Source organism: Malaclemys terrapin, chromosome 20, assembly GCF_027887155.1.
Source record: "Malaclemys terrapin pileata isolate rMalTer1 chromosome 20, rMalTer1.hap1, whole genome shotgun sequence".
NCBI classification, from domain to species: domain Eukaryota; kingdom Metazoa; phylum Chordata; order Testudines; family Emydidae; genus Malaclemys; species Malaclemys terrapin.
In genome coordinates, this window is record NC_071524.1 from 14,962,552 (window position 1) to 14,987,429 (window position 24,878).

The 24,878-nt window shown below is 56.5% G+C and overlaps 1 protein-coding gene and 1 long non-coding RNA gene across 10 annotated transcripts in view; one reads left to right on the forward strand and one right to left on the reverse strand.

Moving 5' to 3' along the window:
• Positions 1-5,445, reverse strand: part of LOC128826547 (uncharacterized) — an 11,529-nt gene extending 6,084 nt beyond the window's left edge. Inside the window, exons 1-2 of the long non-coding RNA XR_008442855.1 lie at positions 5,158-5,445; positions 4,277-4,486 (exon numbers count right to left, since the gene is read on the reverse strand). This is a non-coding gene — a long non-coding RNA (uncharacterized LOC128826547). The remainder of the gene's footprint in view (positions 1-4,276; positions 4,487-5,157) is intronic.
• LOC128826544 (nesprin-2-like) overlaps positions 4,253-24,878 on the forward strand; it is a 23,915-nt gene continuing 3,289 nt past the window's right edge. The window contains exons 1-10 of one of the 9 annotated variants that reach the window (XM_054009878.1): positions 4,253-4,337; positions 6,973-7,107; positions 13,213-13,476; positions 14,059-14,209; positions 15,642-15,824; positions 17,094-17,231; positions 19,673-19,867; positions 20,956-21,238; positions 21,731-21,837; positions 23,124-23,229. In XM_054009878.1, coding sequence (XP_053865853.1) covers positions 13,340-13,476; positions 14,059-14,209; positions 15,642-15,824; positions 17,094-17,231; positions 19,673-19,867; positions 20,956-21,238; positions 21,731-21,837; positions 23,124-23,229 — 1,300 coding nt within the window. In that variant the 5' untranslated portion in view covers positions 4,253-4,337; positions 6,973-7,107; positions 13,213-13,339. Of the gene's footprint in view, positions 4,338-4,429; positions 4,520-5,563; positions 5,635-5,989; positions 6,086-6,105; positions 6,315-6,972; positions 7,108-13,212; positions 13,477-14,058; positions 14,210-15,641; positions 15,825-17,093; positions 17,232-19,672; positions 19,868-20,955; positions 21,239-21,730; positions 21,842-23,123; positions 23,230-24,878 lie in introns of those variants that run through there. The other 8 variants (XR_008442853.1, XR_008442854.1, XM_054009877.1 and 5 more) reach the window with 8 other exon arrangements.

Here is a 24,878-nt window from a genome sequence, read left to right on the forward strand (position 1 = left end):
GTTCTATGCCTACCACTCACTCGCTCTTGAGTGTTGGGTGAGTCACGTCTTTGCTGCGTGCCTCAGTTTCCCCGTCAGTAAAATGGGGCGAAATGTCGTACATCCATCTCCCGGGGAGGCTTCATTCACAAACATACGTGAAGCGCTGGGAGATCCCCTGATGGCAAGTCCTGCCGAAATGCACCGTGCTGCTCCGAGAGCCAGGTATGGAGGAGCCAGACCCTAGCTGGTGTGAACAGGCCTTTGCTCCATTGGCGTCCATACGGATTTTCACCCCCTGGGAATCTGGCCTTTGCCGCACACATCCGACTTTCTTAATACCTTCGGAGGTGAGTGGCTAAGAGCCCAGGTTGGCCCATCTGTGCACCCCACCCCCTCGGTTCTCCTGTGCGCCGGCTGTATTCGGGTATGAAGGCTGTTGGGTGACACACTGGAGCAAGCTGCTCGCCGTGGCGAAAACGTGGCACCCCGTGGCTGGAATGGATGAGCACAGGGCCACAGCTGCCTCTCCTCTTGTCTCGGTGCAACCAGCGGGGTTCGAAGAGACCACGGAGGGATATCCTTGATTGCAGACTCTCCCCCGCTCTGTGGATGCAGCAGAACCAGCTCTGGGATTTACCACTTTTGATTTAGTTGGGGATTGGTCCTGCTTTGAGCAGGGGGTTGGACTAGATAGTCTGTGATTCTGTGGGAGGAAGGATGGCTGGGCCAAGGGTCAGGGCACTAGCCTTGGGCTCGGCAAACCTGCGTTCAAGTCCTAGCTCTGCCACCGCCTTCTTGTGTGACCTGGGCCAAGTCACTTAGCTGCTCTGTGCCTCGGTTTCCCTATCTGTATACTGGCAAGGTAATGCCACTTCTCTACCTCACAAAGGAATTGTAAGACCCTCAGCTCATACAGTGGTGGGTACTATAGACGGGGCTGGATTTCCAATTAGGCACAGTAGGCAAGTGCCATGGGGCACTGGAATTCTAGGGGTGCCTTATCTGTCTAAAACTGTTTGCAACATGAAGGTCAGCTGTGGAGAGGGGGGGTGTGAAGATGCAGTGCCTAGGGGCATGTAAGGTGTGTCATGCGATAGAAGTATGATAAATTGATTAGCCTTTCGTGCCCTGCGGGGGACTCCCTGTCTTGTCTGACATCTCCCAGGAAGGCAGGCGTCGCCTTGAACCCTATAGATCTACAGCGGTCTTGGCTCCTTTTGGTGGTCTCCTCCTCTGGGGTGAAATGGGGCAGAGGGGAAGGTCTGTGGGTCTCTCAGGGGCCGGATTCTAGCTTGGAGATTCACAAGTGTGAATGAAAGGAAAATTGCTCAGTTCTCATAGTCTGTGGCCAGAAGGGACTGTCTTTCGTTCTGCGTTTTATGCAGCGCCTAGCACGATGGGGGTCTTGCCCATGGCTGGGACTCCTTGCCACTACCGTAGTACACCTAATATGCTTGGCCCAAATGGGTCCTGGTGCGTCAGTGGGGCTATATAGGCTGCTTAGCCCAGTCCAGAGAGTCCCACCCAGCCGTTCCTACATCCAGCCCCTATCTGGTGATCGAGCTAGAGTGGATTAAATGCTGTCCAATCTTGATTACTCCCTGTTCCTGGGTCAGTAGTTCCTATGGTTAATTCCCTCTCTTTAAAAATTTGCATCTTGTTTACTGTCTGAATTCATCCAGGTCTACATCAGCCTTTGTCTGCTGGTTTACCCAGCCCTCCGCTCCCCGCCTGGGTAGGTACTTCTAGACCAGCATCAAGAGGCCTCTTAACATTCCTTTGGATAATTACACTCGAGCTGCTCTGTGCAGCACAAATGGCCCTTAAAGTGGGAAAAGCAGCCTTCTCCCACCCCCACCCCTGCAGGGGTCTTCTCCAGCCCAGGTAGAACTAGCATTAGGGCCCTGCAATCTGGCCTAGGGGGCGGCTCGGGGGGCATGGCTGGAGCACACTGCGCTACGCCCACTTCTCTGCTCCCCAGGGCCCAGTGAGTATGTGAGTTAGAGCAGCCTCGGGGTTGCTCTGACTGTTGCTGGGAGCTGGGCAAGGCCCAGAATGTGGGGAGCGCAAAGGGGGTTTCAAGCCACCTTTTTCCCCACATCCTTGCCCCAAGTGCAGGGATGGGAGAGCCATGAATCCAGCCTGAAGCATGCTGAATTCTGCATGCTCCCCATGGTTGTCTGCGCTGCATAGGGCATGGGTGCAGCTCCACCCTGTCAGCCTGGCTTTTTCCTTGCTTCCATGTTTCGTTAGTCCAGGGAGCAACATCTTTTTGCAGGCAGGCTCTCTCTTCCCCCCCCCCCCCCCCCCCCCCCAGTCCCTGAAATGACTGACTGTTTTCTTAACGCAGCAGCCAGATCTTCCCCATCTGTGGGAAAAAGCCCGTAGGAGACTGCAGAGATAGCGATAGCACTCAGGAAGTCCTGGCTCCCAGCCCTCTGTTTGGACCACAGACTGGGACGTACACTCACGTAAACCTACAGTGTTCCCAATGTATGCCTTAAACTGCTCAATACCCAAATAACCCACCTACTCTGGTCCACTGCACCAGACCCATTGGCTGTTCACAGAGTAAGGTTATTGGAGCATGATGGGGTGGGGGGTATATCTTGGTTGGGGTCTGGGCAGTGCGATGGAAGCCCTGATCTTGGTGGGTTTCTGGGCAATGCCCATCATGATGTGGACCCTGATCTTAGCTGGGGTCTGTAGCTGGCAGAACTGCAAAAGCAAATGCCCGGGCTATGAAAGTCGCCATTGAGGGAGTTCACCACAGGGACTTGAACTCAGGACAATCAAAATCCACAGCACAGTGTGCTACCCCTTGAGCTGAAAGGGGAACTCCTTCAGCTGTTCGCTGTAGTAGACCACTATCCTTCCCGTTGTCACTAGACGGGGCTGCCATACCTGCTGTGCTTGCATATTGCAAAATCACTTTTTTTTTTTTTTTTGTTAAATCATCTGTCTTCCCACAAACATCTCATTAAATGTCCCTCCAACTTTCCAGGAAATTTCCTTTGCAGGTTCAAGAGCCTGCTTCTTAATTTTCAGACAGATCGGTGTAGTAAGAGCACAGTTAAGAGGGGTGGAGTTAAAAAGATCCTGCCTCTTTAAGGGTAAGTTTCAATAGTTTAATGTGGCAGGATTAGAGTCTCCATTGTTTGGCTGTAATGCAACCAGGGTTCCTTCTCATCCCTGCTGATGGGGACAGTCCGATTAAACCCTTTAGGGAAATCCCAGTGCTTTCTGGAGCTATTTGCTTTTCTTCCAATATCTGCCATCAGCCAGCCTGTTTGTGAAGGAAATTCGACCCCCTAAAGCCTTCTCAGCTCCCTCTAGCCTGTAGGGCTGAGATGGTCTTGAGGCTAAAAAGCAGGGCTGTGACTCGGATATTTCCAGTTCTGTGCAGGGAAAGTGCGGGTTAGATCAGGGGGACTTTCCTGGGAGAGCCAGGACTCCTGGGTTCTATTCCTGGCTCTGGGAGGGGAGTGGGGGCTAGTGGTTAGAGCCTTCCAGCTCCCCTGCTCTAACCACTAGCCCCACTCCCCTCCCAGAGCAGAGGATAGAACCCAGGAGTCCTGCCAGGGGAGCTGTGAGGCAGGACTTCTGGATTCTATCCTCTGCTCTGGGAGGGGAGTGGGGTCTAGTGGTTCGAGCAGGGGGAGCTGGCAGGCAGGACTCCTGGGTTCTATTCCCATCTCTGGGAGGGGAGTGGGGTCTAGTGGTTAGAACAGGGAAGCAGGACTCCTGGGTTCTATTCCTGGCCCTGTCACTGTCGCAGCATTTTTTTGTTTTTGTTTTTTAGACAAGTCACTTCCCCTTTCTGCCCCTCACTTTCCCCATCTCTAGCCTGGGGCTACTGCCACCGCGCTGGGTGCTTCCCTGGCACCTTCGCTGCGCCCTGACCCCCAGAGGGATTGTGTTTCCCGGCACCTCTTTCCCTCACCCCTCGTTAACCGAGCAGGCCGTGTCTGTCTGGCGTGGGCAATCCAGCCATGGAATTCGGTTCCTCTCCGCCCCTGGAGGCGTCTGCAAACAATGAACTGGGGTAGGGGTGGTAATGTCCCAGTGTAAATCCCCGCCCTGGGCCGAACCGGTTAAGACTGAAGGGCCCGATCCTCTCTGAAACCAACCGAGCTGCTTTGCCTGCACCGGATTTGTTTGAGCAAGCCGGGGTGGGGCTGGGCTTCCGCTCCCGATTACCTGTCGGGGGAAGGCCAGGTTACTTGGCACCTCTCCACCCTCCCTCTCCGGCCGTGCGGTGCCGCCTTTGTGCCATTCGCCCAGCCCAGCGCACCTGCTCCAAAAGCCAGGGGAAGAACCTGGAATCGAGCTCGCCGCCCATCTCCTCCGGACAGGTGGGGAGATGCCCAGCCGGGAGGGGTCTCTGACTCACCCGGCTGCCCTGAGGGCAGGGTGGAGGAGGGAGTGGGACCTGTTAATGATTGATCCGTGCTGGCGATGCAAAGGGTCCCCAATTCTGGGTGAACTGCAGATCCAGTGGGCCCTGGAGGATTAGAATTAAGCGGTTGCTTATCAGGTACGGTGAGGGCAGCCACTGGGCGAGGCGGCGGGCTGGAGCGCCCTGCGTTACTGGCCCCTTCCATCTCCGGCCTCTCTGAGGCTGCTGCAAAGGGGAGGCAACTGGTGCTGATCTCACCTGGTCTCTGGGCTGCAAATCTCCATCTGTCAAAGGGGCGGGGGGAAGGGAAGGGGGGATAATTGGGACTCAACAGTCAGGTTATTGGAGCAGGGAGTCTGTCTCTATGTAGCGCCCAGCACATGGGGTCCATGCAGCACCTCACACAATGGGGACCCCCCCCAGTCTTGGTTGGGGGAGGGTTGTGCTGTGATGGGTGCAGTGGGGCCCTGAATGGGGGCCCCTGGTCTTGGGAGGAATCTGTGCTTCATCTAGCACATTGAGGACCCCGGTCTCGGATGTGTGTCCGGGGGTGGGGGGGGAGTTGTGCTGTGCCAGGCGCAGTGGGACCCTGGTCTTAATTAGGGTCTGCTGCACCTGGCACAAGGGGGGGCCCCCGATCTCAGCAGGGTGAGGGGTCTGTGCTGCACCTATCACAGTGGGGGTCCCCCGATTTTGGTTGGGGCGGGGTTGTGCTGTGCCTGGCACAATGGGGGCCCCTGATGTGGGGCGGGGGGGGGGAAAGGTCTGTGCTGTACCTGGCACAATGGGGCACCAGGTTCAGTCGGGGATCCGTGCCGTGTCTGGCATACTGGGGTCCCTTTCTCGCTGCTGGGGCGGCGAGGTGGTACCATCGTAAACAACAGCAATGGAAACACGAGGCTCCGTTCTTCCCTGGCAAAGCTGCCCTGACTCCCCTGGGTTTAGGGGGTGCTGGGATGAGAGATTCCTGGCTGGGGAAGCTTTACGAGGAGCTGGATCCGAGGGGCAGGTGTGCACTCCACGGTCAATATTTATTCTGTCGTTTTTAACCCTGGCTGCTAGGTTGGAGACGTGGCCTGGTCGATGACAAAGTACAAAGTTTGTGGCTTCCATGGGGTTTACAGTATATCCCTGCCCGGGATGGTGGGGGCAGCATCACGGCACTGACTCCTGGAGCACAGTCTTAAAGGGACCTGCTTCCAAATAGATCTGGCAGAAAATACGGCTTCAGCGCCCCAGGATCGTGCCTGACGGTCGTTCTTTGTATTATCATAGCATCTCTAGGCCCCGGTGTGCTAGGAGCTGTACGTGCAGGAGGAGAGGCTCCTTCCCCGAAGAGCTCACTGCCTAACCAACGTAGCGTTAGCCCCACTTCCCAGATGGGGGAAGTGACTCCCCCCTGGCCGAGCTGGGACTGGAAGGCAGGTCTCGAGGGCCCAATAACCACACGGCTATCTTTGTTTCCTGGTGGCTTTGCTGGCAGTCCCGGGTGCCCCATGCCTGGCAGGAGCAGGGGCCTGCTAGAAAGAGTCTCACGCTGATTTTTAGCTTCAAAGCAAATGTTGGGTTTCAACCTTCTGTCTCCAGGACCCCAACATAGCAGCCAGGGGCTGAGTGACCCTGCCTGGATAAGTGGACTGGTGTAACGTCACTCGCCCTGTGATTATTCAATGCTCGTTTCTGGTAGCAACGGAAATGCGCTCGGTACGGTGGAAACGCAAGCCCCGAACCTGCAAACAGGCCCTAGGAACAGACCCCGGGCCCTTCTGCTGAGCCCCATTAACCGCCTGGTCCACGGGGGGCAGGGCTACGCTAGGAAATTAGGTCTGCATAAGGGTGGCTCAGGGGTGTGAGAAATCCACCCCCGAGCGCCGCAGTGAAACCGAACTAAGCCCCGGTGCAGACAGCGCTATAGCTGCCGCTTCTCGGGGAGGTGGGTTACCGACGCCAAGGGGAAAAGCCCTCCTGTCGGCGTAGGGAGTGTCCTCATTGAGGTGCTGTGTCAGTGCGGCTGCAGCATTTGAAGTATAGACTTGTATCAAAGCTCATCCGCTTTGGGGCAGTGACTGTGGCTCGCCGTGGGCCTGGGCGGCGCCCGGCCCGACGCGGGCCCCGGTCCCGGGCGCCGTGGGCCTGGGCGGCGCCCGGCCCGACGCGGGCCCCGGTCCCGGGCGCCGTGGGCCTGGGCGGCGCCCGGCCCGACGCGGGCCCCGGTCCCGGGCGCCGTGGGCCTGGGCGGCGCCCGGCCCGACGCGGGCCCCGGTCCCGGGCGCCGTGGGCCTGAGCGGCGCCCGGCCCGACGCGGGCCCCGGTCCCGGGCGCCGTGTGTCTGGGCGGCGCCCGGCCCGACGCGGGCCCCGGTCCCGGGCGCCGTGTGTCTGGGCGGCGCCCGGCCCGACGCGGTCCCCGGTCCCGGTTGCTCTAAGCACCACTGTAATATAAAAAATAACCTTGGAACGATCATGCTGTCTCCCAGTGAATTCAGCTGCCACCCGTAGCACGGGGGACCCGAGTTGCCTTTCAGATTCAGAGAATTGGCGTTTGGCAGCTAGAGCAAAAATAATCCGGTTTCCCTGGTTGCTGCCTTCCAGGGCTCGGCGTCGGGATGGAAACATCTTTTTGAAACTCTCCTCATCTTGCCCCACTGAAAGGAATTTGTAGCAGCTCAGCAACCATCCTCCTGTCTTCCCACCTTGGAATCTAACTGTGACCGACAAAGGCTTTTGGTAAGAGGGGGCTGGGGAGGGAGAAATATCCAGCCCTTATTTCTTATTCTTCAACAGATAAACTGCAAATTAGTTTCTGGGACACAGAAGAAGGGGAATGGGGGGGAGGGAAGGTAATTCCAATCCTACAGTTCTTATCCGGGGTAGACCTCAGAGTGCTTTACAAGGCAGGGCTGGATGGGGAAACCGAGGCACAGAGAAGCAAAGTGGCTTGCCTGCCGTCGTCATTTGCAGCTGTGTAATCACCGCCCAGTTAGAATGGTCGATACCACTCCTGAGGGCCTCCTGCCAGCCTGGCCGATTCCCAGGAGCGCTCAGACCTTGCCCCCTCCGTAATCTTCCCACGTTCTCTCTCAAATAGGGACAGCCACAGAATCGGGGTCAAAGTCCAGGGTTGGCGGGATCTGGGATTTCCTGCTGGAGTTCGCAAAGAGCAGGAATTTCTATGGACCTGGGGGGCCAGGGTGGCTCAGAAAATCCCAAGCGGTTCCACTTTATTTTATATCCCCGTGGTGACTAGGGGCTCTGGCGTGCCAAGACTGTCCAGCCCCGGAGAGCTTTCAGCCTAACTACACAAAGGGCGGGAGGAGAAACTGAGGCACGGTGAAAGGAAACGAGTGGCCTTTGGTCCTTGGCAGAGCCGGGACTAGAACCGAGGTCTGTGGAGTTCCGATCTAGGGCCTAACCCACGGGCTCACGCTGGGTCTTTTGTCTGCATCCCTGTTTGTTTGCATATCTCCACCTCTGCCTTCCGCTAAACCCCAGTCCAGGGAAGGTGCTCGGCCCACGGAAACCCTGTACTTGCAGCTGGGGAGTAGCCACACCTGGTTTTCAGTAGCCACACTGAGGACGCTTTGGACGCGGTAGTAATGGTGTGAGATCAGGGGCTGTAGGGTGCTTCAGGAAGGTAAAGAGCTGGGGGTCCTGGCAGCCTTATGCGCTGGGGAAGCGGCCACCAGCACTGGCTGCATATGCAGGGGACTGGGAAGGGCTGACGTTTGCCCGGGTTCTCAGCTGCCCCGATCCTGCAATCAGGGCACAGCTGGGGGAGAGGCAACTGTACCTCTACTCTTTGCATCCTGCCCAGCCACGCCCCCAATCCGCCCCCTATGGGCCCTGGGGGCAGAGAACAACCACAGCCCAGTGCGCCCTGGCCACACCCACAGATCCAGCCCCTACACCAGGGTCTGGGCACAAGACCTTTACACTAACTCCATGCCGTGGGGTGGGGGGGGGATTGTTTCCACCCCCGTGTGGCACAGGGGAGCCTCAGCGTGACTGAGAATCGGGGCCCACTAAGGCCATCGTTAGCTCCTTTGCAGGCTTACAGCCCCCCATGGGGGTGGGGTTCAGAATCATCCCCAGACAGGAGGGGGGGTGAACTCTTGATCCTTCTGCATTTTTTTTTTTTTTTTGCTGCCTCTTCAAAGGTCCGGAGCGTGTTTGCAAAATTCTTGCTCTGTTTGCTCAGGACTTAAGGACTCCTCCAGCAGGTTCCTTTTCCAGAGGGTGGCAGTACCATGGAGTGGGAAAGGCCCATCCAGACAGGACATTCAGGGTGATATTCGGGTGACCAGATGTCCCGATTTTTATAGAGACAGTCCTGATATTTGGGGCTTTATCTTGTATAGGCTCCTATTACCCCCCCCACACACACCCTCTGTCACCCTATCTGGTCACCCTAGGTGATATTGAAAGCAATCCATGTCCTGTTTTATTATGGGGCAGCACAGGAGGGTAGTGGGTGGACCGGTAGGTGTTGGGCATCAGGACTCCTTTCCCAGGTTCTTTTCCCAGTTATCAGAGGACGGTGCTGTCTAGTGGTTAGGGAGGCCTGGGAGTCAGGACTCCTGGGTTCGAACCCTAACTCTGGCAGGGGAGTGGGTTAGTCAGGGATGGGAATCAGGACTCCTGGGTTCGATCCCTAACTCTGGCAGGGGAGTGGGATCTAGTGGGCTAGTCCGGGACCAAGTACTGGGGCTATGAACTGCCAAGCTTAGAGGAGCTGGGGCGCAAAAATCAAGCACTGTGGAGGTCCCTTCTAAAGCGTTTAGCGTAAGGGGCTGTGAGGCGGGCGAATGCTGGGTTCTAATCCTGGCTTTGCCCCTGACTTTTTGTGCCTTCGACACGTGGCTGAAGCTCACGAGACGACGGGCGCCCCCCGATTAAAGTGCCTGGGTGTCATCCATCCCCGTAATCTATCCATGCCCCCCCACTGTTCCCTTAGCCGGCCGTGCAATGCTGGGCAAGGGGGGATCTTTTCCTGCGCGTCTTAGCGAGTGCCCGACACTCCCAGGCCAGGCTTCCGCTCGCGAACCAAGCAGGTGGCCTAGAAACGGCTGAGCTACAAGCAGGGGTGGGGCGAGTTATGGCCTCCTGAGGCACAACAAACAAATCCCGGGTGGGTTGGCACAAGAGCAGCTAAGGAACAAACAAGGAAACGGGGAGGAGGGCGGTTGGCTCGGCCCGGGCTGGAGCCGATGGACTGCCGGGTTTGGCTTTCGGTTCTGCTGGCTGGCAGAGGAAAGGCGGTTCCCCGCTGGCAGTGGCAGATCCCTGGGTGGTCAGTTTTGGTTCGGTGCAGCAGGCGGGCAGCACTGTAGGACCGAGATCTTTGAGCCAGCGGGGAGGCGGGTGCCGCAGCTGGAGTTTAGAGCTGGCACTGATTGGGGGCTGGTGAGACCACTGCCCGTCCCACTGCCCAGCACTGTCTCCTTGTGCCCCCCTCGGGTCTGTCTGTCTCCACCTGGTCTTGTACTTGGATCGGCAACTCTCTAAGGAGGGGCCTGTTTGTACAGCACCTAGCACAATGGGGTCCTGGGCCGTTGCTGGCATGCCCTCTGCCCTACCGTAATATACCCAATAGCCATCAAAATGTACCATACCTGGCACAATGGGACCCCAGTCCAGGACTAGGCTGCCTAGACGCTACCGTAATACAGCTAATCGGAATGCAAATGTACACAATGGGGTCCTGGTCCATGACTGGGGTGCCTAGGCACTACCGTAATACACCTAGTAATACTAGTGTTTTCCCTTTGGCCTGAGCCCCTTAGACAATATTTGGAGGCCTTGCAGGGTTATTTCTATTAGGAGGAAAAAATCAGTGATCGCCAGGGGGTTTGTTTACACGGAATGTGCAGAAAGTCCCGTGTCCCTGAACGCAGTAGGAAGAAACGGCAGCAGGCAACTTCCTCGCTCAGAAATCCCCATGTCTGCCCATCCAGTGGGCTCTGTGCCCAAGAAGCCCTGTCCCTCTGCTACTTCTAATGGTCACGCTCATAATTCTTGCATCAAGGCGTCAGTCTGTTGCTTGCAGGGTCAGGAAGGTTTTTCTTGTCCCCACCACCCTCCTGATGCACAGTTGTAATCTGGAGCCAGGGAGGGCGGATTTCACCTTCCTCTGAGGCATCGGGGATTGGCCACAGCTGGAGACGAGACACTGAATGGAGTGGACCAGCGCTAGGGGTGTTCTTAGATGCCTGACTGGTGGGTCTTGCTCACATGCTCAGGGTCCAACTGATGCAGATTCAGGGCCAGGAAGGAATTTTCCCCAGGTCAGATTGGCAAGTACCTTGTTTTTTGCCTTCCTCTGCAGCGTGGGCCACAGGTCATCTGCTGGGATCATCTGGGCAAATCTCACTTAATCAATTCTCTGCCATGGTGTGGGCCTCGGGCTGGGTCTCTGCTGGCCTCTGCCTACGGTTTGCAGTTTGAGCTCAGTCGAGCTCCGTGTCGGGGTATTTGGGTAGAATGGAATGTCCTGTTGGGCGCTCTGCGGGAGGCCAGGCTAGATGATTTAATGCTCCCTTCCGGCCTGAAACTCTGTTCCCCTGGCGCTCTGCCTCTGCCAGCCACGCCCTACAGCCCGTCTCCTCACCTTTGTGTTGGCAACCCTCCATTCGCCCTCTGACCTGTGAGTCTGCGGGCACCCCTGATCGTCAGCAGCTGCTGAGGGGGCTTGGATGACTCCTTCGGTAGGTCCTGAAGGAGCGTGCGGGCCAGGCCGCTTTGGCTTTAATGAGATCTCAGACGGTCGTGGGATGCAAAGCTCCACTGGTGGTTGACAGGGGCCCCTGTCTGCAGACCAGCCGTAACAGTAACAGGAGCCGTTCCATGACACGATCCCACGGCCGTTGAAACTAGACACATTCAGACTGGAAATAAGGCGTAGATTTTTACGGTGAGACTAATTAAGCACTGGAACAATTTACCGAGGGTCGTGGGGGATTCTCCATCACTGAACGTAGGAACGGCCATAGTGGGTCAGACGATCAGGCCATCTAGCCCAGTATCCTGTCTGCCGACAGTGGCTAATGCCAGATGTTTCAGAGGGAGTGAACAGAACAGGCATTCTGAAGTGATCCATCCCTTGTCCACTCCCAGCTTCTGACAGTCAGGGCATGGGGTTGCGTCCCTGACCATATTAGCTAATAGCCATTGATGGACCTATCCTCCGGGAACTTACCTAATTCTTTTTGAATCCTGTTAGTCTTGGCCGTCACAACATCCCCTGGCAATGAGTTCCACAGGTTGACTGTGCGTTGGGTGAAGAAATATTTCCTTATGTTTGTTTTAAACCTGCTGCATATTGATGTCATTGGGTGACCCCCGGTTCTTGTGGTGATATGAAGGGGTAAATAACACTTCCTTATTCGCTCTCTCCACACCAGTCATGATTTTTTAGACCTCTCTCACATCCCCCCTTAGTCGTCTCTTTGCTGAGCTGAACAATCCCAGTCCTTTCTTCAAATTGAATTGACGATTTTTAAACCAGGGCTGGGTATTTTCCTAAGAGATCTGGCCTAGGGATTATTTTGGGGCAGGACTTTGATGTTGTGAAGGCCAAGACTGTAACAGGGTTCAAAAAAGAACTAGACAAATTCACGGCGGATAGGTCCATCAATGGCTATTAGCCAGGATGGGGAGGGAGGGTGTCACTAGCCTCTGTTTGCCAGAAGCTGGAAATGGGCAACAGGGGATGGATCGCTTGCTGATTCCCTGTTCTGTTCATTCCCTCTGGGGCACCTGGCATTGGCCACTGTCGGAAGACAGGACACTGGGCTAGATGGACCTTTGGTCTGACCCAGTCTGGCCGTTCTCTTGTTCTCTGGCCTGTGCTAAGCGGCGGGTCACGCTGGTTGGTTACAATGGGCCTCTCCTCCAGCCACCTTTACCACACCCCTACCACTGCCTCCTCCCACCCTATGTTCAACTCAGTCTCCCCGCGTACCATTCCTGGGTCCAGGTCTGCTCTAATTTGATGTGCCGCAGCCATGCCATCTGCAAATGCATGGCTCCCTGACCTGGCTGGCCGCCCTCTTGTGCAGCCAGAGGCAGTGCAAAGTGGCTGCAAAGCTGCTGTTAGCCCCGCCACCTCCCCCACGGAATACAGGCCCTGATTGTCACTTACCCCGTCTGCCCATGTGGGGGCGCGGCTGGTGGCTTTAAACTTCCTTTGCACTCTCTGTATTCTAGGCCCTGCCTGGCCCTTTTGCAGCGGTTAGAGCAGCCTCGCAGCTGCTCTAAGTGATGCGGGGGGGGGGGGGAGAGACTAGCCGCTGTGTGGTGGCCGTACCCCCTGATCCGCCCCCAGGGGGCATAGAATAGCCTCCGTGCAGTGTCCTCTGGCTACACGCCCAATCTGCCCCCTATGGGTGCTGGGGGGCAGAGAACAAGGGCAGTGCACCCCAGCAATGCCCCCAATCCATCCCTATGGGCCCTGGGGGGGCAAAGAATAGTCCACACCCCTGAGCTGCTCCTGATGCCATCTCCATACTGCCTGGGGAGCATTGGGGGGTGTGTCTGTGATGGATTTGCAGAGACTAGTTTCCACCTATTTCGAAGCTTCTCCATGCAGTGATACCCTTCCCTCCCTCCTTCGGGAATACCTGTGACTCAGGGGCCTCCCAGCGTGGCTGTAATTTACGAGAGCAGAGCGTTCTCCCCCGGGGGGGGCTGGGTTTTCTCTGCACCTGTTGCCCTTAGGAGTTCCTGTCTCCCCAGCAGGGCCCCGCACCTGGGTTCTGGGCGGCCCTGCCGTGCGGTTCTCCCAGAGCTGCGAGCGGCGGCCCTGTTATTCAGGTGAGATCTGTTTGTGCCCAGACAGGATTGGCCGGACCCGCTCCCGGGAGGGGCAATCATGCGCCCCCTGCCGATGCCCAGGCTCTGTCCAGATGCCCAGGCATCCCCGAGACGCTCGCGGGGATTGTGAAGTGGTGGGGAGCCGGAAATGCAGAGGGACAGCGTGGCCCAGAGCTTCAGCCCGGCTCTTCTGAAATCTCGGATGCTCTCCATGCACCAGGGGGAGCCGGTGCCCGACGAGGCCGGCTGCAGCATCTGCACCGCCTCCGTGGAAAAACGGATCAGGTGAGGCTGAGATCCAGGCTCTGGTCTTTGGGGAGGGGGGAGACGCCGCCCAGTATGAGGGCATAGGGGAGTGTCGGCCGTTCTGTGTCCCACCACCTGCCAGATGCCCAATGACCCACCTCTTCCCAGAATCCTTAGAGGATGCAAAGGATTGTGGGGATTTGGGTCCTGGGGTTACTTTTTTTGGGGGGGGGGAGGTCATTTTGTGGGCAGCAGGAAAAAGAAAGGATGAAGGGAGCTGGGAGTGGGGCTGGGATGTGGGGGGGAGGAGGGAAGGGGGCCTGGTGGGATGCAGTGGGGAGAGGGGAGGGGTCTGGGCTCTGGTGGAGCGGAGAGGAGTCGGGGCTGGTGCAGGTGAGTCTATATCTTCTAGCGATGCCAGATGTCCCCTGCGGCTGTGCCAAGCTGCCAGGCCCTTGGCTTTCCCCGTCCCTGGTCAGTTACAGTCGCTCCGCTGGCGCGGCAGGGAAGCAGGTGTCGCTGGCGTTCATGACATGGTGGGTGGTGGCAGGGGGGTGGTGTGGCAGCAGGGGGGAGCTTGGCTCGCCGTACGCTGTGAGGCTCCTCTCTGTCTCCCTGCAGGGCCGAGCAGGCCTGCCGGCTGCACGAGCGGGTCCTGGACTCCCTGTCCCGCTTCCAGGACTGGCTGCGGGGGGCGGAGCTGTGGGCCGCCTCCCCTGCTTCCTCCCAGGTGCCCTTCGCTGTGGCCAAGGAGGAGCTCAAAAAGTTTGAGGTGAGGATGGGAGTGAGGGGAGGGGCAGTGTGGCCCAGCGGATGGAGCACTAGACTGGGATACAGGACACCAGGGTTGTGTTCATAACTCTGCCACCCTCCTGCTGAGTGTCTTTGGGCCAGTCCCTGCCCTGCTCCGTGCCTCAGTTTCCCCTCCCATCTTTTGTTTATTTAGACTTGGGGCAGGGACCGCCTCTTGCGGGACCCAGCATAATGGATGGGGATGTAGGTGCTACCGTAATACACATAATAAGGCCCAGCACAATCCATATCTGGATGCAGATATAGGTGCTACCGTAATATACATAATAAGGCCCAGCTGATGGGGCCCCAGTTCTGGGATGCGGATGTTGGTCCTACTGTAATATACATAGTAAGACAAGGCATGATGGGGATGGTAGATGCTACCATTAGGTGTATTACACCTAATAAAGCCCAGCTTGATAGGGCCCCAAACTCCAATAGGGTTCATAGATACTACCATAATACACCTAATAAGGCTCAGCACAATGGGGCCTAGATCCTGGATGGCGACTGGTAGCTACAACCGTAATTAACCTAATAGGGCTCAGCATGGTGACAGTAGGTGGTAGTGTAATATAATACACCTATTAAATAATACTGGAAGAAATTGAATGATTTCTTCTGCGCAGTGATGTTGGCACAGCCAGGGTGGGGCAGGGTTGGCAAGAAGTCTCTTGAAAGAGACCTCAGGGGAGACACTCAGTAGCAGAGGGGTCTTTGAGTTGTGTTTATTGAAATCCTTTTATTTCAAAGGTGGCAGGAAAAGCTGTCCTTCCCCTTGGCAAGAGGCTAACGAGGTCTCCAGTTTCCATAGTGCTTCAAGGATCTCGGCAGCCCGTTGCAAACGTTTCATTTCGTCTCATGTTTCTGCCCCTCTGAGCCAGGCCTTGTAATTTCCATTTGACAGATAGGGAAACAGAGATTAAAGTGACTTACCGCAGAGATACATAGTGGGAGAACTGGGAACAGAACCCAGGAGTCCTGCCGCCAAGCCCCTTGCTTTAACCACTAGCCCCTACTCCCCTGCCAGAGCTGGGAATAGAACCCAGGCATCCTGCCTCCCAGTCCCTTGCTCTAACCACTAGCGCCTACTTGCCTCCCCGAGCTGGGAATAGAGCCCAGGATGTGCTCTGCAGGTCGGCACAGGGGGGGCCCTGTAACACATGCTCACCAGAGGGTAACAACTGCAGTACGTGAACACAGCACAACTGCTAATGAATTGATCCTCACAGCCCCCTCCCCAAGACAGGGGAGAACTATTCAAATTTTACAGATGGGGAAACTGAGGCACAGAACAACACGGCAACGTCTACGGCAGGGGCCAGCATCCAAGCCAGTCCTAGTCCAGGGCTACAACAACAACAAGGCCGCCCTTCCTCACCAGTGCTGGTGTCCCTTTCTCCCTCCAGGTGCTGCAAAGGCAGATCCAGGAGAAGTTGCACCATCTGGAGTCCTTAAACTGGCAGTACCGGCAGCTGGTTCAGGCCAACGGCATCTGTTTGCAGGGCCGGCTCAGGGCCGCAGTCCAGGAGAGCAACCAGCGCTGGGACAACCTCCAGAAACGAGCTGCTGCCATCCTCAAGAGACTGAAGGTACCAGTCGGCAGGTCCCTGGGAGGGGCACTGGCACGGCGGGGAGGCATCTCGAGGCACCATCTTTGTGTCCAGGAATAACCGGCAGAGAAATGTGCCTGTGGTGTCTCCCCCGCCAATAATATTTGGGTGGGGAAGGAGACAGGATGGGCGTATAAACCTGCCCCTTGTTACACTGGGGATCCCTTCCTCAGCAGGAAGACCCGGACAGTGAAACAGATCAGATTTACACAAGAGGGGGATCTGGCCCGGAAAGTGAAATTGCTCAGGCCCTGATTCGCGCCACTCAGCTGAGCAAAATGCAAAAGAAGTCGTTCTTCCGCTCGACTCCGCGCCGATTAGGGCTTAACTGGAGTATTGTGCCCAGTTCTGGGCGCCACATTTCAGGAAGGATGTGGAGAAATTGGCGAAAGTCCAGAGAAGAGCAACAAAAATGATTAAAGGTCTAGAAAACATGACCTATGAAGGAAGATTGAAAACACGGGGTTTGTTTAGTCTGGAAAAGAGAAGACTGAGAGGGGACGTGATAAGTTTTCAAGGTTGTTAAAAGGAGGAGGGAGAAAAATTGTTCTTCTTAACCTCTGAGGACAGGACAAGAAGCAATGGGCTTAAATTGTAGCAAGGGAGGTTTAGGTTGGACATTAGAGACAACTTCCTAACTGTCAGGATGGATAAGCACTGGAATAAATTGCCTAGGGAGGTGATGGAGATTCCACAATTGGGGATTTTTAAGAGCAGGTTAGACAAACACCTGTCAGGGATGGTCTAGAAGACAATACTTAGTCCTGCCGTGAGTGCAGGGGACTGGACTAGATACCTCTCGAGGTCCCTTCCAGTTCTGTGATTCTATGAGCAAGATCAAAGTGTCAGAAACTCAGGGATACCATGCAGGCATCTGATGAATTAGTAGTATTATTGATTCACCCTTTGTATCAAGATAGCACCTAGAAGCCACAGGCATGGACCAGTACCCTGTTGTGCCAGGCGGCATACAAACACCGAACAAAAAGTCTGTCTGCTCCCAAGAGATTCTTGGGCTTAAGGCGAAAACAAAGAGGGACGTGTAAAAATTACCAGCCACTTCTGCAAAGGTGTCAAGAATTCAAAATCCTGGCCCTTTATTATAATAATTAATCATCTCCAGCATCATTAGCATTAGGCAGAAGGACACTGAAATGTGAATTTTCTGATGTCCGACTTCCTGCTAAACCTGCTGGCTCTGTTTGACTGTTTGTTTTTTGTTTGTTTGCTTCTCCCCCCCCCCCTCAGTATTTTGTCAGCCAGCGGGAGGAGTTTGAGTGGGAGCGGGAGAACGTGCAGGTGTGGCTGACGGAGCTGGATCTGCGGCTCACGGATGTGGAACATTTCTCTGGGGGCAGCTCGCTCGAGAAAATGATGGAGCTGAAGGTAAGCTGAGAACGTCCTCTTGTGAAGGATTAGGGATCGCAGGGCATGTATATACCGTATTGGCCCCTTGCAACTCCCAGATGCGGCCGTGCAATGCACACGTCTGTGCAGCCTCATCTCAGAATGATCCTGCACCATGTGCGAGAGGCGCTGGTCTGCAGGGAGCAGGGTGAGGGCTGAGTAGCCGGTGCGCTCATCTTGGAGTTGGTGCCGCACTAGGGGGCGCTGTGCTGCAGCAAGTGAGGTGGGGGGCTCAGTAGGGGGTGCTCTCCCCTCTGAATCCGTGCTCACCCCAGTGTCCCAGTGCGGTGGATAAACAGCTGCCACGTCCCACCCCAGAGGTAGCTGCATTTCCTACAGGGGGAAGTGACCCTTGCATATTCTTCCCCTAGCCCCTCTGATGGGAAGCGGGGAGGGCTCAGAACTCATGAGCTATCAATTAATGTCTGTGATGTGCTTTGAGTGGGAAGAGCAGTGAGTGAGCAAAGTACCCTCATTGTTCTGTGGCCGACTGTTTGCAGGCGGGTCGCACCGGCGAAGTGATAAGGGAAAGTGCACGTGCAGAGATGCATGTGTACACAGGCACACACCTGATCATCTGTTTACACAGAAAATGTTGGTTCACTGAAGGGGAAATTTTATTTTTAGAGAATGACGTCCGGCCGAACTGGTTTCGGGTGACACGTTTCACTTAACCTGTCAGGTGCTGAGATGCCAATACATTCAGAGAAACGGTGGCGATCTAAGGGTTAAAAAATAATACATAGACTCCGGAGGATAGCGTGGGGGTCAAACCAGGCTAGTTCCAGCGTGGGACTATTTTCTCCCAGTGATGCTCTGGCATCTGCCTTCCAAGGATCTCCAAGCACCTTCATAACTTCAGCCCCCGGGGGATACAAGTCGATAGCTTCCTCTGAGTTTTTTATAGATGGGGAAACTGAGGCACGGAGAAGGGAAGGGACTCTGCCAAAGTCTTACAGGGAGGCTAGCTAGGAATAGAACCCAGGAGTCCTGACTCCATGTCGCCTCCTTCAAACACAAACTCAGACTTCCCCAAAGCTTGGAGTCGTGTAGATCAGGGTAGGTTGAGTTGGTCTCATGTCTACGGGGAAGTGAACTCTTCTAGCCAGTGTCATTTTTGTACCTCCTCTCTCTTTCTGCGCACGCACAGAGCAGGGTTCGTCCCCGCCAGCAGGGGGCAGCAGACAGACACCCCACCCCTGTGATCGTAAACGTTAAGTCCGTAAGCGACGAGGCGGGTGGGTTTTCAGAGAGGAAACTGAAATATTTGCTGCGATCCCCTGGATCAAACTGCTGCACAGGGACGGAGAGCTGCAGGCTCCCTGTATAAAGCACTTTCCTGGGCCCTCGGGAGCTGGGGCTTGGGGCAGAGCTGTGCACCCTTTCACCTTTAGGTCACCAGTTCCCATCGGGCCATGGTCAATAGGGATTGAATCTTGATGAGTGTTTCCCCTGGATGAGCCAGTTGCCGGCCTGTGTGAGATGAGTTTGCCGGGCCTCAGGCCAGTAGAAAACTAGCTCTCCCTTTCTTCCAAGAATCCCTAGCTCTTTCCTCAGCAGATCTCAAAGCGTTTCCCGAAGGAAGCAGTATTGTTCACCCCCTTTGACAGATGGGGAAACTGAGGCACGGAGTGGGGGGCGTGGCTTGCCCCAGGTCACCTGGCAGTCTACATCTCCTGAGTCCCAGCCCAGTGATCTCAGTCAACAGGCAGTATTCCACCCACTTCTCTGTCCATGTCTGGGTGGACTTTGTCCTTCGGTTGAAGGCACCGAGCCGTCTTAAAATATCCCAAGGCTGACTGGTCTCCCAAACCCTCCCCTCGCCTCCAGCTCTGCACGCTGGGGGCGGGAGGGAACAGGTGCTGATGTGCATTACCAGCCCTCTGCTTGCTCAAACCGGCCAGCCTCTGCGTGGAAACGCCAGATCGATCCCGAGATTAGCTTCTCGCTTCCAGTTCGCGTTCGCACCTGTCCCTGGGCCGCTCGACAGCACGTAATAAACCCAACAATAAACCCAACGGCTGAGCTGCCGCAGCCCTGTGACCTTGGGCGCCACGCCGCTCCGTTCTGGCAAGTTCAGCAGGATCAGGAACTGGAGGGGCGACCACACCCCACAGGTGTTGGGATCGGCCCTTCATTTGGTCTTGCCCTTCTCTCTGGGGCAGCGTTGAGATGGTGGCTCTAGGGGGCGCTGTGCTGCAGGGTGAGGGGCTCAGCGGGGGGCTCTCTCCCCTCGCAGCACTAGGGGGTGCTGGGGTGCTCTCCAGTGCAAACCCCAGCACGGCAGTAGGGGGCGCTGTGCTGCTGGAAGTCTTCGGGGTAAGATGGAAATGGGAGGCCAGGCCTGCTAAGATTCCCGGGGCAGTTGGCAAGGAGGGGCCAGCCCCATTGTCTCGGCTAACGTCTCCCCTCTGTCCCAGGAGTTCCAGGAGGCCGTGCAGTCCAACGCGGAGCGGCTCGACTGGCTGCTGGTGTCCGGCGAGCGGTTGATCCAGAGGAGCGAGCCGCAGGACGCCGAGATCCTGGAGGAGGAGCTGCAGGAGATGAGCTGTTACTGCCAGGAGGTCTTCTGGCGGGTGTTCCGCTTCCGCCGCCGGCTGGTCAGCATGAGGCTGGTACGTGTGGGGCGGAGCCCGCGCCACGGGGCACGGCGGCTCAACCAGCGCCGGGCACCTGGGCGCTCTCAGCCCTGCCCAGACTAGGGATGGGAGATTTACCAGGAAAATCCTCAGGGCCACCACTGTGAGGAAGACATTGTGGGGCAGTGCTCCCTGCTCACTCAGTGCTGCCTGTAATGCCCCACGGTGGCACTAGGGAGCGCTCTTCTGCGAAGAGGGGTGGGAGCAGAGAATGGGGCACGCTCCTCTTGCAGTCGGTGCTGGTCCCAGTGTGGCACTAGGGGGCGCTGTGCTGCAGGGAGAGGGGTGGGGGCACAGAGGGAAGTACGCGCCAGTCTGTCAGCTGATTCCAACTGGCATGCTGCAAGAAGCAGAGCGGGGGGCTCTCGCCAGACCCCAAGGCCCAGGTTTGGTGGCAGAGGCTGCATTTGTTGTGCTGGTGAGGGGGAGAGGTCTAGGCACCGGGTGCTTATTGTGGTGATTTTTTGGCAAGAGTTGGGCTACGAAACGCCTGGGTCGTGGCCACATTTCCTTGTGATCCGTTGCGTTTTTACCTTCCCAAGTTCCCCCCGCTGCGTTTTCAGCTGGTCAAAGGATTCTTCGCTTCCACTCCTCAACTCTTGTGCAGCATTGCTCTGCAGCTGTTAAATGGCTGCTGTGTGTTCCGCTCCAGAGGTGGCTGCATCTCAGCACTGAGGGATCCCTGTATAAACAGCTGCCATATCCCATCCCGAAGGTGACGGCATCTCTGCCCTGGGGGAGGGATCTCTGGATAAACAACTGCAGCTGTACCCACAGAGCTAGATGAGGTGATTTCTGGGTATCAGTTTCCAAAGTGCTTGAGGATTGTCAGGTGAGATATTATCATTTACAAGTTCGTGTGTGCTTCTCTGCCCTCTGCTGGTAGAATAAAAATTATTTGAATGTGTGTCATAGCCCCTATACTGCCAACAATGACTGGGGATTCTCCTATAGCTCAGGTGTATTGGAGTTGCCCATTGCAGGAGGGTTAGTTAAAGGCTACTGAAGGCCTAGCGAGCTGCTGTCTCTTTCCTGCTGACCCTTCCTGCTCACCCACCCACCAGGTCTTTGAGGATGAGTGGCTGTCAGACCGAGACACTGACGTGGAGTCTGACTGCTTCGCAGACGCGTCCCCGGAGCCTGAGGTTGAGGGAGAAGCCAGGGGGCCCCCTCCCGCTGCTTGGATCTACCAGTCCACCCCGCACAAGGCTCTCTGCTGCCGGCGCCGCCATCCGTTCGGGGCTGCCTGGGGGGACAGCCTGGACCTGGAGTGGGACCCCTCGGTGGACGTGGGCGGGTCCACGTCTCATGACGAAGAGGATTCATCGTACTGCAGCGCCATCACGGGTACGGGCTGCCGTGGGTCGCGGGCCCTGGCTGCCCCGAATTGCAGTGGTGGGGAGAGGAGTCCTTAAAGGGGCAGAGCCCCCCCAAACTGCCCCAGATGATGGGTAGGAGGTGGCTTCTCACCCCCCTCCCAGAGCTGGGGATGGAACCCAGGAGTCCTGACTGCCCCACCCCCCAGCTCTAACCCACTAGACAACACCTCTCTCCATAAAGATTCCTTCCCATATGGCAAGGGTGGGCCACCCCCAACAATGACCCAGCTGCCACCTCCCTCCCATGCCAGCTGGGGCAGAGCTTTAAGGGCAGCAGCTCCTGGCCCTGGAGATGGGTTGGGGGTGCACAGACCCCTCCACCCCCTTTGCCTTAAAGGGGCAGTCTCTTAAAGGGGGGCAGCCGAGCTGGGCCAACCCAACATTGCTGCAGCAGCTCCTGGGGGTCACGGGGGATCTTTTAAAGGGGCAGATCCCACCAGCCGCCGTTCCCTCTCTCCAGGTGTGGGCCAGTGGGAGGAGTCGGGCCGGAGGTGCAGCTGTCAGCCGGGCACGCCCAGCAGCTGGCCGGCTGGATGCGGGAGAGGCACCGGCCACGAGGACCTGAACGTAGGTAGCTACTGGAGTCCATCCCAGGGGGGCTGGGCTCGATACAGGGGTCACTGCGTGACATGTACCAGGGGTCTCTGAAAGTACGAGCAGGGGCTTCCTGGGACCCCTCTGTAAACGGCCGGGGGAGGGGGGGGGGTTTCGGGTGCGATGAAACCGACCCCATCGGGGAGCATGGAAACAAAGCCCTGGAAGGGGTTTTACGCAGCAGTGGCCCAGGGGTGAGGGATGGACAGCAGAAGTGGGGGGCCCAGTCCCAGGTCGCAGGGCCACCCCACCCAGCTCCAGACGGGGCCAGTGGGGGAGGGGGGAATGCTTCCCCCCTCTCCCCCACAGCTCCTCTGCTGAGTTCAGGTTCTCAAAAGGGCAAGGGAGGCATGGACCCCCATGTTTAAAAAGTGTATGTGGGGGACAGTCCCCTTTGGTCCCCCCCAATCGCTGGTACCTCTGCGGGGGCCCGGGGGTCCGATTAATTCCCAGGACCAATTCTCAGCCCTTAGGCTTGTGTTTCCTCCCTCCCCACGTAGGATCCGTCCATGTCACATTCCCCCTCTCTGCATTTCATTGTTATCTGCTTTACAGCGCAGCCCCCGTAGTGAAATTCTGGGCCCTGCGCGGTAACCGAGATCGGGGCCCCATGGCGCCAGGTGCTGCCCGGACACAGTAGCTAAGATCGGGGCACCAGACCAGCCGTACCTCCGAGAACTCTCAGACAGAGTGGGATTAGCTCTGTTTGAGAGGTGGGGAAACTGAGGCCCGGTGAGATGCAGGGACAGGTGCAGGGTCTCACACAGCTGGGACTTGAATGCAGGTTTCCTGAGTCCCAGCCTAGCACCTTAACCGCAAAGCCGCTGCAGCCTCTGTCTAGCCCTAAACCAGCCGTAGCCCGGTCAGTAGCGGGGTGAGCTTCCCACGCCTAACACGACCCCCTGCTGTTAACGGGCTTCACTGGGAACCAGAGACAAGGTGATTCCCTATTTGTAAGAGGGAGTGGGGTCTAGTGGTTAGAGCAGAGTTGGCTGGGCGCCAGGACACCTGGGTTCTATCCCAGCTCTGGGAGGGAAGTGGGTTCAAGTGGTCAGAGTAGGAGGCAGTGGAGCTCAGGACTCCTGGGTTCTATCCCAAGCACTGAGCGGGAAAGGTGCAGGGGGAGGGTAGGTGCTGGGTCGGTGTCCCTCCATTCCCTGTAACCCAAGCAGGAGACACCCTGTCTCCTGGGGAGGAGCTGTCAGGGTTGATGGAGGCGGCTTTGGCCAGTGGGGGCTGAGTATGGCTATCATTAACAGGCCGTTCCCTTTCGAGGGGAAACGCAGGTGCAGCTGGGCTCCCAGGATGGGCCTTGTCTCTCCCTGGCGACCAGAAGGAAGGTGGAAATTGTCTGGGACAGTTCCGGTAAGTGACTTGGTTCCTGGCCCGTCACAGTCCAGTCCAGCTGACCACTGCCTATCCATTACCAAGAAAGCCCTTAGGTAGCTCCCACTAGCTAATGAGGGGAGACTTGTGGGGTCATAAGAAAAGATGCTGGGACTGGACGACAGGGAGTGGATCACTCGATAATTGCCCTGTTCTGTTCATTCCCTCTGAAGCACCTGGCACCAGCCACTTTGGTCTGACCCAGTATGGCCGTTCTTATGTTCTAAAGCTGTATAAATAACAGGAAATCTAGTTCAACCAGGAATTAATTCAGGGCCGTTCTCTGGTCCGCGTTCCACAGGCCAGACTAGACTAATTCAGGGCAGTGGGCCCCTCCGGCCTTGTGATCTCTGAATCTATGGGGAAAAAATCAGAATTTTGGGCAAATCAAAACATGGAAAAAAATCTTGCTTCAGGTTGAATAATGTGTTTCATGTCCGAGCCTTGTCTGAATTGTTTGGGATTTTTTTTAAAGTGAAATCGAAGGGATTTTTGAAACCCCAAGTCGTTCGGAGCGAAAGAAACCAAGACACTCTTTTGTTTCGAAACCGTTTGGGATTTTTCAGAGTTGTGTGTTTGCCGCCGGGGTCTGGTTGTGGTTTGGTTTTTGCGACACGAACGAGTCTGCCAAACAGTCACTGGTTTGCAAAACGTGTCGAATCTGCATTTGTCACCGAAAACTGAAACTTCTCCCAGCTCTAGTCCTAATCCGCCTGAATAGAGTCCCCCAGTCCGGCTGGAAACAGACCGGCGGGAGCCGGGTGATTCATAGATTCTGAGGCCAGAAGGGACCATTCCGATCAGCCAGGCTGCAGCCAGCCCAGATCTGGAGGTTGACGTAGAGCATCTGATCTCGGTGGAGAGCGATGGAGAATCCACCGTGTCTCCTAAGGGGCTGCTCCAATGGTTAATTCTTAGTTTATCCAGCTTCCCCTCCCAGCACCTTGATCTCACTCTATCTGTGCTCCTATAAACGAGTCTTCTGCTATCAGATCTCTCCTTCCCGCATAGGTACTTACGGTGAAAGGTACTTTATGCACCAGGTCAGGGCTTTGGTCCTTTATGGGCTTGAATCTGGCCTTTGGTTGTCCGTACCCCAGCTCTGTGGCTGGCGTGAAATGAGCTGTGAGGGCTCAGTGCATTACAGCGCGGGGCGGTTTTCTGCTGCATAAAACATCCAGGCTCAGGACTGGTGAAAGATCCTGCCCGGCCAGCCCCCGAGATCTTTCTCAGACGCTGCTCTGGAAAGACATCGCTTCTGGGGATGAGCTCGGTCTCCAGGGCCCTTGAGTTCTGGGCCCCTCTGCTGGGTAGGGGGGAACTGGACTGAGACCTGACAAACTCATTTCACAGTAGGGAAGCCACCCAACAGCCATGAGCTGCTAGCACGTACTGAGGTGGGATTGTCTTCGGGGTGCTGGTTTGATACCAAGGGCTTCATAGTCCAGGCCACCGGCTCTGTAGCCCCCCATTATTAACTCCTTTGAGCCACCTGCTGATGCCCCACACATTACTTAGCCGAGGGCCTCACAATCTGTAGCGTATGTATCCTCTCAACTCTCCTGTAAGGCTGATATCCCCATTGCAAAGAAGGGGAAACTGAGGCATGGAGTGGCTAAGTGATTTGC